Source organism: Rhinoderma darwinii, chromosome 7, assembly GCF_050947455.1.
Source record: "Rhinoderma darwinii isolate aRhiDar2 chromosome 7, aRhiDar2.hap1, whole genome shotgun sequence".
Classification (NCBI taxonomy): Eukaryota; Metazoa; Chordata; class Amphibia; order Anura; family Rhinodermatidae; genus Rhinoderma; species Rhinoderma darwinii.
The window spans coordinates 80,712,625-80,727,010 of NC_134693.1; the positions used below are offsets into that span (position 1 = coordinate 80,712,625).

At 43.6% G+C, this 14,386-nt stretch overlaps 1 protein-coding gene across 4 annotated transcripts in view; it reads left to right on the plus strand.

Moving 5' to 3' along the window:
- Positions 1-14,386, plus strand: part of LOC142657990 (cytochrome P450 2D17-like) — a 178,103-nt gene that overhangs the window by 127,735 nt on the left and 35,982 nt on the right. For 3 of the 4 annotated variants that reach the window (XM_075833611.1, XM_075833613.1, XM_075833612.1), the window contains one exon: positions 3,071-3,212. The exons of the other annotated variant lie outside the window; for it this stretch is intronic. In XM_075833611.1, the coding sequence (XP_075689726.1) occupies positions 3,071-3,212 (142 nt within the window). The remainder of the gene's footprint in view (positions 1-3,070; positions 3,213-14,386) is intronic. 4 annotated transcript variants of the gene reach the window in all.

The window sequence follows — 14,386 nt, forward strand, 5'->3', positions numbered from 1 at the left end:
AAAGGAAAAAAAAAGCATTATATGCTTACCCTTTGCCCATTCTTGCGCCGTCCTCCATGGACGCCAGGCCCCCTCCAGCAGAACGACGCAGCAGCGCGAAGACGTCATCGCGCCAACTGCATCATCGCACAGCGATGAATGGCAAGGCACCAACTCAATTGTATCCACGTCCTAAGTTTCCTGCTTTCCCCCTGGTTTTGCGAACCGGCTGTAATTTTAACAACCGGTACGGGAGAACTGGAGTGAACCGGCCGGTTTTCACCCCTGGTTAGGGGCCTCCATCGCAGATCCGGCAGTGTTTGCCAGAGTTTACCAGAGATAATAGCGCAGCATGCTGCACTATTGTGTCCAGTAAAATCACAGACACCCTGACGGAAAGCTGACGGAACCTAATGGGGTTCGTCGGCAACGTGTGGGATCCGTTGTCCAATGGAACCGTTGCAGAGCAATGGAACACACCAACACAGGAGTGAACCCAGCCTTATTTGTATCATCCCAGTTCAGTTGTATGCACACATTTTGAACACTTTCATTATGGGCAGGTGTGTCATGTGATCTCAGTCGGACCACCAATTCAAAGCTTGCTTTTCTGTGTAAACTGGAAGTCAGTCCCCCTTGTGTGTCTGACATCCTGTGAACTAGAGGATTACATCAGCTTCCTTGAAGCTCCTAGACTCCTCCCCTCCCCACCAAGCTATGTCCTCTGTGCCTTTGTATGTCCCCCATCCCCCATGCGTAGAGCGCTGCAGAAGACATAATTTCTGCCTTAAGGTACCAGGAGTGCAGTGATATTGTGAGTAAGTCTTTACAATGATTATCTGCAGAGTTATTATCCCCTTAATGATACGGTCAATTTTCGTTTATTTCCTACCCGACTTCCAAAACCATGACTTTTTTATTTTTTCATCGACATAGCTTGTTTTTTCAAGACAAGTTGTAGCATTTTTTGGGGTACATGCGACTTCTTGATCACTTTTTGTTCCATTTTTTGGGGGGGCTAAGATGACCAAAAAATAGCAATTTGGCCTTTTTAATTATTTGTTATATAACGTTTTACGAAGGTGGCGATATCAGTTATGTTAACTTAAATTTTTTTTAAATATTACTTTAGGGAAATAATGTGAAAAGGTTTTTTTTTTTTAAACTTATTCATATTTTTTTTTCGTTACATGAAAAAAACTTTACTTAACTGATTTTTATTTTTTGGGAAACGTCCCCCTAGGGGACTTGAACCAGTGATCGTTGGATCGCTTGCACTATGTACTGCAGTATATAACAGTTTTGACAGGCTTACTGCCAGGGCTTAATAGGCCTTCATTAGACCCACAGGCTGCCATGACAACCATCAGTACCTTGCGATCGCACGTCGGAGGGGGCCGCCCCACTCATTCTAACGCCTTAGATGTCGCAGTCGCGATTGACTGCAGCATCTAAGGGGTCAAACTGGAAGAATCAAAGTAATCTTTGATTTCGCAAATTGCAGTGAAGTGTCAGCCGACATGGAGCACACTCAACTCGTGATCCCGTTCCTTACTTCTCCTTGACGGCTGCCACGTACATGTAAATGGCATGTCGTTAAGGAGTTAAGCTCCCCTGACTCACACTAACTATATTATCTGTGAGTGCTGTGTGCAGAGTCCAGTGTATTTTTATGATATTCAGTTGGGGTTGAAGTATAAAGCGGGCTCATGCCCAGAACCCGCACCATACGCTGCTGGTGTCAGCTGTGTATTACAGCTGACACTTCGCACTACCGGCCAAGAACAAAGATTGCTATGATCCTGGCCTTTTAACCACTTAGATGCCGTGGTCAATAGCGAATCGCTATTTTTTTTTTTTTTTAAAAAGTGATCAAAAACTTATATGTATCAAAAAATGGTGATTGAAAAACTAAAACAAAAATGTAGTGCCAATCAACTATCCTGTATTGGCATTTTGAATAGGTCCGCTTTAATAGGAATTTGTCACCAGCATTATGATGGTCTCACTGAGGGCAGCTGTAATGATGGGGGTAAGGAAACAGAGAAGTGAGCCCTAATCTACCCGCCACTCAGTCCCTGCCTACTTGCAACGACCCGCCCTAGGCGATGGGGTACAACTGGGCGACGGTCCCTACGCTCAATAAGTGCACGACAGACAAACAGACAAGGGTACACAAGCAAGGGTAAAGGGGCAGTTACCCACGGCAACACTGTGAGCAACAAGAGTGGTGAACGAGCCGAGTCAAACCAGGAGTGTACGAGGTACCAAACGCAAAGCAGGAGAGTAGTGAACAAGCCGAGTCAAACCTGGAGTGTACGAGGTACCAAACGCAGAGCAGGAGAGTAGTCAGTAAGCCAGGGTCAATATGAAGCAGGGTCAAATGGTACAAGAAGCTGCAGCAGGGCCAGGAAACAAAACGAGAAGAATCACAAGCAAGGAGGAACAGGAAAGGCAGGTATAAATAGACAGAGGGCGGGAGCTAGCTCCGTCTGGCCAGGCTGTGATAGGCTCTCCCACTCCTAAGCCTGCCATCCTGAGTGGTGGAAGATGGAGTCAGTCTCACAGATATAGAAGCAGGTGCAGACTGATTACCTATGGGCGTGGATACAGAAGCTGTGCCTGGCAGATCCTTAACAGCAGCATAAAGTAGTGACAGACACAGTGATTTTAGCGTTTGTCACTTATGTGCTAATGTCATGCTGATTTGGAGGTCCTACTCTTTATTTTTGCAGCACACTGCGAGAGATAAGTCCGGCGTATTCATAAGCTGCTGCTGTGGCACCTTTTGACAGATTTCTCACTTTGCACAGTAATAGGGTAAATTCTGTCAATCAGTGGTGGCTGGGTGGGGGGGATCGGCTGCTCATGAATACACCGGACTCATCTCTAGCAGTCCTCTGCAAAGATTAAAGATTAAGCTCTCCAAAACTTCTTAACAATAGCACATATGTGGCATTTAAATTGGTGTGTCTGTCACTACTTTATGCTGCCTTCAGTGAGGCCAGCATAATGGTGGTGATCGGTTCCCTTTAAGTTCTGCTTGTATATATAATCCAAGTATCATATTATTAAAACTCATTTCTTCTAGGCAAAAGAAGATAGTGCCAGTAGTTTTAAGGAGGGAAACCTGCTCGTTACAACATATGATTTGTTTAGTGCTGGGACAGAAACTACAAGTACCACTCTGAGGTGGGCGCTATTGTATATGATCCTCTACCCAGATGTCCAATGTGAATAGGAACACTTCAATGTTTAACTTTTACATCTAACAGCTTTAAATCTCTAATTACTTTGGAAAAGTCAGATCAGTGTAATTTTAAATAAGGTCAGAGGATGATAAAAACCCAAATGCGACAAATTAAAGGGAATGTGTGGTGAATCAAAACAATTTTATAAGCAAGTTACTTATTTGTATTATATTTTTTTTTGTTATTTGGTGTATTTTTTTTTTCTTCCACAAGGTGGGAAATATTAAAGATTAAATAATAATTTGACATGATGATAAAAACCCAAATGCGACAAATTAAAGGGAATGTGTGGTGAATCAAAACAATTTTCTAAGCAAGTTACTTATTTGTATTATATTATTTTTTTGTTATTTGGTGTATTTTTTTTTTCTTCCACAAGGTGGGACATATTAAAGATTAAATAATAATTTGACATGTTTTCCTATGTTGGCCACCAGAGGGAGCAATACCCAGAATTACAGCAAGGTGAATCAGGTAAAGCAACCTGACTCACAGCTGCTGTAAATTTGGGAGGGTTACTCACTCCTCTCCCTATTTGTGGCTACAAGCCAGGAAGAGGTGTCCAAATTATCCAGTGTCCAACTGCCATTTTGGGAGTGATTTTCCAAATGGCAGCTGGCAGCAGCTATAGGACACACCAAAAGGCTAAGAAAGATGAAAGTCAAGAGGGAAGACTGGTGGTAAATTACTTTTCAGTTTATAGGTTCACACGGTGTGTATTTTACGTGTTTTTTAGAGCATTTTATGCACCAAAAAACATGAAAAAAAATTGCTTGATTAAGCTACCCCTTTATATCAACGCCCCCCACAACCCCCCCCCCCACACACATAAACCCTCACAAACATGCAGCCACGCCACACACAAACCCCCCCCCCCAAACATGCAAAACATCCCCCTATACGCTCACGCACACACAAACACACACTTTACCTGCAGTGCGGCCGGTCTTCACCAAAATGGCGCCGGCTTCCCTCTACAAACCAGCTTCTAATCTGGGTCGCTCTGAACTGCATATGCGACAGAGCGTGCGCAGTACAAAGTTAGACAGCAGAAGCTTAGGAGACAGGAACGGGAGCTGTTACTAATAAAAGACATGTTAGGAGAGCTGACGGGTCCATCTAACCCCTTCCCGCCGCAGCCATTTTTCAGATTTTCATTTTCGTTTTCTCCTCCCTACCTTCAAAAAACCATAACTTTTTTATTTTTCCGTCGATATAGTTCTATGAGGGCATGATTTTTGCGGGACGAGTTGTAGTTTTTCGTAGAACCATTTATTGTGCCATATAATGTACTAGGAAGTGGGAAAATAATATTTGTCGGGCAGAAAATGAAAAAAACTGCAATTCCTCCATTGTTTTTTGCGCATCGTTTTTACGGAATTCACTGTGCAATTAAAAACAACATGTGAACTTTATTCTGTGGATCAATACGATTACGGATACCAAATATATATAGTTTTTCTATATTTTACTACTTTTACAAGTAAAAACCTAAGTTTAAAAAATAACATTTATTTTGAGTCGCCAAATTCTGAGAGCCATAACTTTTTTATTGTTTAATCGATTAAGTGATATGAGGACTTATTTTTTGCGGTATAAGCTGTAAGTTTTAATGATACCATTTTCGGGTACATGAGACATTTTGATCACTTTTAATTTAATTTTTTGAGATGAGGTGACCAAAAAATAGATTCTGGTGTTTACAACTTTTCATTTTTTTTACGGCGTTCACCGTGCGGGTTAAATAATGATATATTGTAATAGTTCAGAATTTTACGGATCCAACGATACCAATTATGTTTATTTATTTATTTTTTACTATGCTCTAGGGGTAAAATGGGAAAAGGTTTTTTTTTTAACTTTTAATATTTATTTTTTTACTTAAAAAAAAAACCTTTATTTTACAAATATTTACTTTTTTTTTTATTAGTCCCCCTAGGGGACTTCAACCAGCGATCGTTAGATCGCTTGCACTATGTACTGCAATACTAATGTATTGCAGTATATCGTGATTCTGACAGGCAGCCATAGCAACCATCGCCATGAGGTCTCCCCCCTTTTACTAACGATTTAAATGCCGTGATCGCTATTGACCGCGGCATTTAACGAATTAAACCAACGGGATCGCGCTCGAGCGCTATCCTGCTCGTCACTCTGAAGTGTCGGCTGTAACATACAGCCGACACCGGCATCGTATGGAGCGGGTTCACTCCGGGAGCCTGTTCCATACTTCCCCTACCCGACTTTGGTGTATGGATACGTCAAATGTCGGGAAGGGGTTAAATTGTGGTTCCTAGTTAGAGAGGGTAAAGTTACCAGATTCATGATCAGCAATGTATCGAGCTGATTTGCTGAAAATATTAACATGTATTTGCTCGTCTATAAAATAGCAGAGAATCAGTGAAATGTAAAGCATTAATCTGAATGTATGTATACGCCTGATTGTATCTATATTATTTTATATAAGGATGCAGCCTGTTTTTTTCGGATTTTCACTTTTGCTTTTTCCTCCTCACCTTCCAAAAGCTATAATTTTTTTATTTTTCTGTCTATACAGCAATATTAAACCAAACAAGAAAGGACCATGGAGTCTATAAGTCAAAAGATATATATATATATATATATATATATATATATATATATATATATATATATATATATATATATATATATATATATATATATATATACTCTTTTTTATTACACAACAAAATTATAGTGGTTACAAAATATATGTTTCTAAAAATGAATCACAAATAAAAGCATGGCCGCCAAACAAGAGTCAAATATTCAACAAATGAAGTCATGTGAATATGAGCTTATTGGAATATACCTCAAAGCAAATACATATAGTATAGTATAAATGTAGTTAGGTATACTGGCTACAAAATAATATGTTCTGCTGTTTAAGGATAAATGGGAAGGATGTTTGTAACATACACTGAAAATAGGGTTACAAAAGGACAAATAAAGAGTATTATATCCTAAGATTTTACTCATACATATGTAAATGCTGAATGCAATTTGTATATATTGATCCCAAGCAACAAGAACAACGAACGATAGATAACAAAGTACTAACCCATGTGGCTGAGACTCAAAGAATGGCGACCGGCCCCAACGCGTTTCGGCTTCCGCCTTCGTCTGGGGGTGGCACCTACAAGTATATCCTTCCCATTTATCTTACATAGAGACCAATCAGAGGCCGATTTGCCAGGTGAAAAGTAATGCACCAGATATTTACCTCAATCAACTGTTGGCGTCATGTCCGCGTTTGACGATAGACAGTCCTCACATGGTGTGGGCATCATGTGATACATGATGAGTACGCCGCGTGATGATATCACAGCAGCGTCTCTTGTCATGTGCACATCAAGATGCCGACTCGTGGTGAGTTGCTAGGGACGCCAGCGCATGCGCACTTGATTGAGGTATGTTAGCAATGAATCAACCAAATACGATATATATATATATATATATATATATATATATATATATATATAGAAAAGAGTTCCACAGCGTTTGATGGAAATTCCATATTCAGTACTTGTACATATATCCCCTATCATAATTATCTATAAATAAAAGCTTTATGTTTGACATAAGGAAAATCCTTTGGATATTCGGCACAGAACATTAAAATAAATATATAATAGATTATATTAGACACATTACTTGATATTGAACAATATATAGTCCATATTCACATACAGTATAATGTGCATAAAAAATATTTTATATTTTATATATATATGTGACGTTGTGAATAAATAAATAAATAAGTACTGTATATTATAAGAAAATATTTACATACATATACACGTGCTATTCATACACATATGAGAAACACATGTGTTGATCTACATCACCATGGTAATATATTATGTGCAAAGTGATTATAAAAAATAAATAAATAATATGTGGTGATAAAAAATTATATACGAGTATATATATGTACACAGATCATATGCACATATAGTCATGTGAAAGAATATTGAAAAAATATATAACGAATTAGTGCCAACATTAGGAATACATAAAAGTACATTTAAGTGACTAAAGTGCAATAGTGCAACAAGTTCATTGAATTTAAAAATTATTCATAAAAAATCTGTGCATTTCATTATTTTCCGCTGCCATATATATACTACCATAGGGATTAGCAAACAAGTAGTTGAGAAAACTATTCTATACAGATCAGTATAACATATCGTTTTAATGTAGTTTAGTTTCTTTCATTGCAAAGTTGATGCATCTCTGAATATCAATGGTATTTCGTAAACGTCTATGTCTGATGAACTAGGAAGAAGGAAGAACGTATGTTAAAATCACAAAAAACATTATTACATTACAAAATTAAAAAATGATGCCACACAAACACATACACAGTGATCAGAGAAACGAAGCGTACCCATGCGATTCGTTTAAGCCTCTCGGTTGCATGGTCCTCAAAGTCCAGATCCATTTGCTTTCCAATCTTAGTAACTTCTTCATCAGATCTCCACCTCTTATATTCAGTTCCACATGATCTATTCCTCGCACCTTCAGTAGCCTGGAATTACAGTTATGATGCTGTTTAAAATGATGCGGAATCGTTTTTAGTTTTTCTATTTTGTCAGCATCAAAAACCTCCTTTGCGGATTCAATGTCCCGTACATGTTCACGGATTATATGAGGGATTGTTTTTTGCGGGACAAGTTGTGGTTTTTCACGGCACCATTTATTGTACCACATAATGTATGATTACGCCATTTTTTTGGGGGCTTTGTTTTTACGGCGTCCATCAGGCGGTAAAAACGACATATTCACCTTATTCTACAGGTTGATACGATTACGACAATACCAAATTTATATATTTTGTTTTATGTTTTACCACTTTTAAAAAAAAAAAATCTATTTGCGAAATTAAAAAAATCTTTTGTGTCGCCATATTCTGAAAGCCATAATTTTTTCATTTTTCCATCAATTTAGCCATGTGAGGGCTTAAATTTTGCGGTGGGGTGGGGGGGAGCTGTAGTTTTCACCAATACTATTTTGGGGTATACGCAACTTTTTTCTAACTTTTTATTTCATTTTTTTGGAGCACTAAGGTGACCAAAAAACAGCAATTTGCGTGTTTTATATATCTTTTCAATTCACCGAGCGGGTTAAACAATGCTATATTGTGATAGTTCGGACTTTTACTGACGCGACGATGCTAGTTGTTAACTTTTAGTTTTTTTAACATTGACTTAGTGTAATAATAGGGGTAAGGAAACGGACAAGTGAGCCCTAATCTACCCGCCACTCTGTCCCTGCCTACTTGCAACGACCCGCCCTAGGCGACGGGGTACAACTGGGCGGTGGTCCCTACGCTCAGTAAGTGCACGAGACAAACAGACAAGGGTACACAAAGCTAAGGGAAATGGGGCAGTTGCCCACGGCAACACCGTGAGCAACAAGAGAGGTGAACGAGCCGAGTCAAACCAGGAGTGTACGAGGTACCAAACGCAGAGCAGGAGAGTAGTCAGTAAGCCAGGGTCAGTATGGAGCAGGATCAAATAGTCAGAAGCTGTAGCTGGGCCAGGAAACCACATGAGAAGAATCACAAGCAAAGGAGGAACAGGAAAGGCAGGTATAAATAGACAGAGGGCGGGAGCTAGCTGAGTCTGGCCAGGCTGGGATAGGCTCTCCCACTCCTAAGCCTGCCAGCCTGAGTGGTGGAAGCTGGAGTCAGTCTCAGAGACATAGACTCAGGTGCAGACTGATTACCTATGGGCGTATCCACAGAAGTTGTGCCTGGCAGATCCTTTACAGTACCCCCCCTTTTATGAGGGGCCCTGGACCCTTTCTAAGTGGACCTGGTTTATTGGGGAAACGAAGGTGGAACTTCCTGACCAATACCCCAGCGTGAACATCCCGGGCGGGTACCCAAGTCCTCTCCTCAGGCCCGTATCCTCTCCAATGGACCAGGTACTGGAGGGAGCCTTGGACCATCTTGCTGTCCACAATCTTGGCCACCTCGAATTCCACCCCCTCAGGGGTGAGAACGGGAACAGGAGGTTTCCTCGAGGGAGCCAAGGACGGGGAGCAGCGTTTAAGGAGGGAGGCATGAAACACGTCGTGTATTCGAAAAGATGGGGGCAACTCCAGTCGGAAGGAGACAGGATTGAGGACTTCAATGACCTTATACGGCCCAATAAACCGGGGAGCAAACTTCTTGGACGGGACCTTAGGGCGCAAGTTCCTAGACGATAACCACACCAGATCCCCGACCATAAACAAGGGGTTAGCAGAACGTCTTCTATCAGCCTGAGTTTTTTGTACGCTCTGAGACGCCTCTAGGTTCTTCTGAACCTGGGCCCAGACTGTGCACAGTTCCCGATGACAGTCAGAGATAAAACACCTTAAATATTTTTCTAGAGATTGATTAGTCCTCTCAGTTTGGCCATTAGTTTCAGGATGGAAGGCAGAGGAGAAGGACAGATCAATCTCCAATTTTTTATAGAAGGCTCTCCAAAACAATGAAACAAATTGTACCCCTCTGTCCGAAACAATATTGACAGGGACCCGATGGAGACGCAGGTTGTGTTTGACAAACAAGGTAGCTAACGTCTTGGAATTGGGTAGTATCTTGAGGGGCACAAAGTGGCACATCTTACTGAATCGGTCTACTACAACCCACACCACCGACTTGCCTTGAGATGGAGGCAAATCGGTGATAAAATCCATGGAGATATGGGTCCAAGGTCTCTGGGGAATGGGCAAAGAACGTAGTAAGCCCGCTGGTCGGGACCTGGGAGTCTTGGACCTAGCACAAACCTCACAAGCGGCGACGTAGGCCTTAACGTCTTTAGGCAACCCAGGCCACTAATAGTTTCTGGCAATGAGGTGTTTGGTACCCAGGACGCCTGGATGACCAGATAGTGCGGAGTCATGATTTTCCCTAAGTACCCTTAGCCGGAATTGCAGGGGAACAAACAGCTTGTCCTCAGGAAGGTTCCCGGGAGCTGAACCTTGATCAGCCGCAATTTCAGAGACTAAATCAGAATCAATAGAAGAAATGATTATACCAGGAGTCAGAATACAAGCAGGATCTTCCTCCGAAGGGGGGCTGGCCATGAAGCTACGCGACAGTGCATCGGCCTTAATATTTTTAGACCCAGCCCTATAGGTAACCAAAAAGTTGAATCTGGTAAAAAATAGCGCCCATCGAGCTTGTCTCGGGTTTAGCCTCCGGGCAGATTCTAGGAAAACCAGATTCTTGTGGTCGGTAAGGACCGTTACCTGGTGCCTAGCCCCCTCCAGGAAGTGGCGCCACTCTTCAAATGCCCATTTAATGGCTAAGAGTTCGCGGTTGCCAATATCATAGTTACTCTCAGTGGGCGAAAACTTCCTGGAGAAGTAGGCACAGAGTCGGAGATGGGTGAGGGACCTGGTACCCTGGGACAAGACAGCCCCCACTCCCACCTCGGATGCGTCAACTTCCACGATAAATGGCTCCATTTGGTTGGGCTAAAACAGCACCGGGGCCGAGATAAAGCACTTCTTAAGGACCTCAAAAGCCTGAACAGCCTCAGGAGGCCAGTGGAGAAGATCAGCACCTTTGCGAGTGAGGTCCGTAAGAGGCTTAGCGATGACCGAGAAGTTAGCAATAAATCTCCTGTAATAATTAGCGAACCCCAAGAAACACTGTAACGCCTTCAGGGAGGCAGGTTGGACCCATTCCGCCACAGCCTGGACCTTGGCGGGGTCCATGCGGAATTCATGAGGAGTGAGGATTTGACCCAAAAATGGTATCTCCTGTACCCCAAACGCACAATTTTCGGTTTTCGCAAACAGTTTATTTTCCCGAAGGACCTGGAGCACCTTCCTGACATGCTCAATGTGGGAGGACAAGTCCTTGGAAAACACCAGTATGTCATCAAGGTACACTACAAGAAATACCCCCAGGTAATCCCTTAAAATCTCATTTATGAAATTCTGGAAGACCACAGGAGCATTACACAACCCAAAGGGCATGACGAGGTATTCGAAATGACCTTCGGGCGTGTTAAACGCAGTCTTCCACTCATCCCCCTCTTTGATGCAGATAAGGTTATACTCCCCCCGTAGATCAAACTTAGAGAACCATTGGGCCCCCTGAACCTGATTAAAGAGATCAGGAATCAAAGGAAGGGGATACTGGTTCCTTACAGTGACCTTATTCAAGTTACGGTAGTCAATGCATGGCCTAAGACCACCATCCTTCTTCCCTACGAAGAAGAAGCCAGCACCTACCGGAGAAGTAGAGGGGTGAATGTAACCCTTGGCCAGGCATTCCTGGATATACTCTCTCATGGCTTCACGTTCGGGACAAGAAAGATTAAATATCCTACACTTAGGGAGCTTAGCTCCTGGCACCAATTCGATAGCGCAATCGTATTCTCTATGAGGAGGTAACACTTCGGAGGCCTCCTTAGAGAAAACATCAGCGAAGTCCTGAACAAACTCAGGTAGCGTGTTCACCTCCTCAGGGGGAGAAATAGAATTAACAGCAAAACATGACGTCAAGCATTCATTACCCCATTTGGTAAGCTCCCCAGTATTCCAGTCAAACGTGGAATTATGCAACTGCAACCAGGGAAGGCCTAAAACCAAATCGGACGATAATCCCTGCATCAACAGTACAGAGCACTGCTCCAAATGCATGGAACCAACAAGGAGTTCAAAGAACCATTAGCAAGAGGAGTGGAGTCGATACCCACTACCGGGACAGGTTTAGGCAAATCAATCAAAGGCATAGCTAGAGACATAGCAAATTCCACAGACATGATATTAGCAGAAGACCCTGAATCCACGAAGGCACTGCCGGTAGCAGACCTACCACCAAAAGAGACCTGAAAGGGAAGCAAGATTTTATTACGTTTCATATTTACGGGAAATACCTGTGCGCCCAAGTGACCTCCCCGATGATCACTTAGGCGCGGAAGTTTTCCGGCTGCTTATTCTTACGCCTAGGACAGGTGTTCACTTGATGCTTGTCATCCCCACAATAGAAGCAGAGACCATTCTTCCTGCGGAACTCTCTACGTTGTCGGGGGACACGCAGGCCCCGAGTTGCATAGGTAGTTCAAGGGATCACTTTAACTGCTTCCCGACGGCCCACAGTAAATTCACGTCGGCGCTTGCTGGGCTCTGTGCAGCTCCAGCGTGAATTCACGGTGGGTGTTAAAAGCGCGATCCGGGTGTCTCAGAATAGCGCTGACACCCGGATAGCGCTGCTGTCACCTGCCTCTGGTCCCAGAGACATGATCGGGACCTGATTTATTCAGGTCCCGAACATGTGATGGTCATGATAATCAATCATGGCCATCGCAGGGAAAGTTTGTTGTAGCAACAAACTTTCTGCCGTAACCTACTCTGTCTGTAAAGGATCTGCCAGACACAGCTTTTGTGTCGACGCCCGTGGGTAATCAGTCTGCACCTGCTCCTAAGTCTGAGAGAGTGACACGATCTTCTACCAGTCAGGCTGGGAGGCTGAGGAGTGGGAGAGCCTATCACAGCCTGGCCAGACGGAGTTAGCTCCCGCCCTCTGTCTATTTATACCTGCATTTCCTGCTCCTCCTTTGCCTGTGATTCTTTTCTGTTTCCTGGCTCTGCTGCTCCTGCTATGATTATTGACCTTGCTTCATTTTTGACCCTGGCTTTACTGACTACGCTCCTGCTCTGCGATTTGTACCTCGTGCACTCCTGGTTTGACTCGGCTCGTTCACTACTCTTGTTGCTCACTGTGTTGCCGTGGGCAACTGCCCCATTTCCCTTAGCTTCTGTGTACCCTTGTCTGTTTGTCTGTCGTGCACTTATTGAGCGTGGGGACCGTCGCCCAGTTTAGGCCTCGCCTAGGACGGGCCGTTGCAAGTAGGCAGGGACTGAGTGGCGGTTAGATTAGGGCTCACCTGTCTGTCTCCCTACCCCTTCATTACATAATCACAGGCCCATATACCTTTTCTACCCTGGTCCCTGACACAACTATGGACCCCCTTGAGACCCTGGCTCAGCAAATGCAGGGCCTCTCCCTACAGGTCCAAGCCCTGGCTCAGAAGGGCAACCAGCAAGATGCTACCCTGGTAGTGCCCCCCCACCTCACCTCTTGAACCCCACCTCAAGTTGCCTGACCGGTTCTCAGGGGACCGGAAGACTTTTTTCTCCTTTCGGGAGAGTTGTAGGCTCTATTTCCGTTTAAAGCCCCACTCCTCAGGTTCTGAGAGCCAGCGAGTGGGTATAATTATGTCACGGCTCCAGGACGGGCCCCAAGAATGGGCCTTCTCCTTGGCTCCTGACGCCCCTGAACTTTCCTCTGTTGATCTTTTTTTTCCGCTCTCGGGCTCATATATGACGAGACTGCCTTTGCCGAGAGTCAGCTGGTGACCTTACGTCAGGGTAAGAGACCCGTTGAGGAGTACTGTTCTGACTTTAGGAAGTAGTGTGTAGCTTCTCGGTGGAATGACCCTGCCTTGAGGTGCCAGTTTAGATTGGGTCTGTCGAACACCCTGAAAGACCTGTTAGTTAGCTATCCCACTTCTGACTCCCTAGATCAGGTTATGGCTTTAGCAGTACGTCTTGACCGACGTCTCAGGGAACGACGACTGGAACGTTTTTGTGCCTTCCCCTCTGACCCCCCCATGATGCCCAAGGTTCCGTTGCTTCATTCTTCCACGGAAAACTCGGATGAACCTATGCAACTCGGGGCCTCCGTCTCTCCCCAACAACGTAGAGAGTTCCGCAGGAAGAATGGTCTCTGCTTCTACTGTGGGGATGACAAGCATCAAGTGAACAACTGTCCTAGGCATAAGAATAAGCAGCCGGAAGAACTTCCGCGCCTAAGTGACCATCGGGGAGGTCATTTGAGCGCACAGGTATTTCCCATATAAATGAAACCTAATAAGATCTTGCTTCCCTTTCAGGTCTCTTTTGAGGGTAGGTCTGCCACCGGCAGTGCCTTCGTGGATTCAGGGTCTTCTGCTAATATTATGTCTGTGGAATTTGCTATGTCTCTAGCTATGCCATTGATTGACTTGCCTAAACCTGTCCCGGTAGTGGGTATCGACTCCACTCCTCTTGCTAATGGTTATTTTACACAGCATACCCCTGTTTTTGAACTCCTTGTTGGCTCCATGCATTTGGAGCAGTGCTCT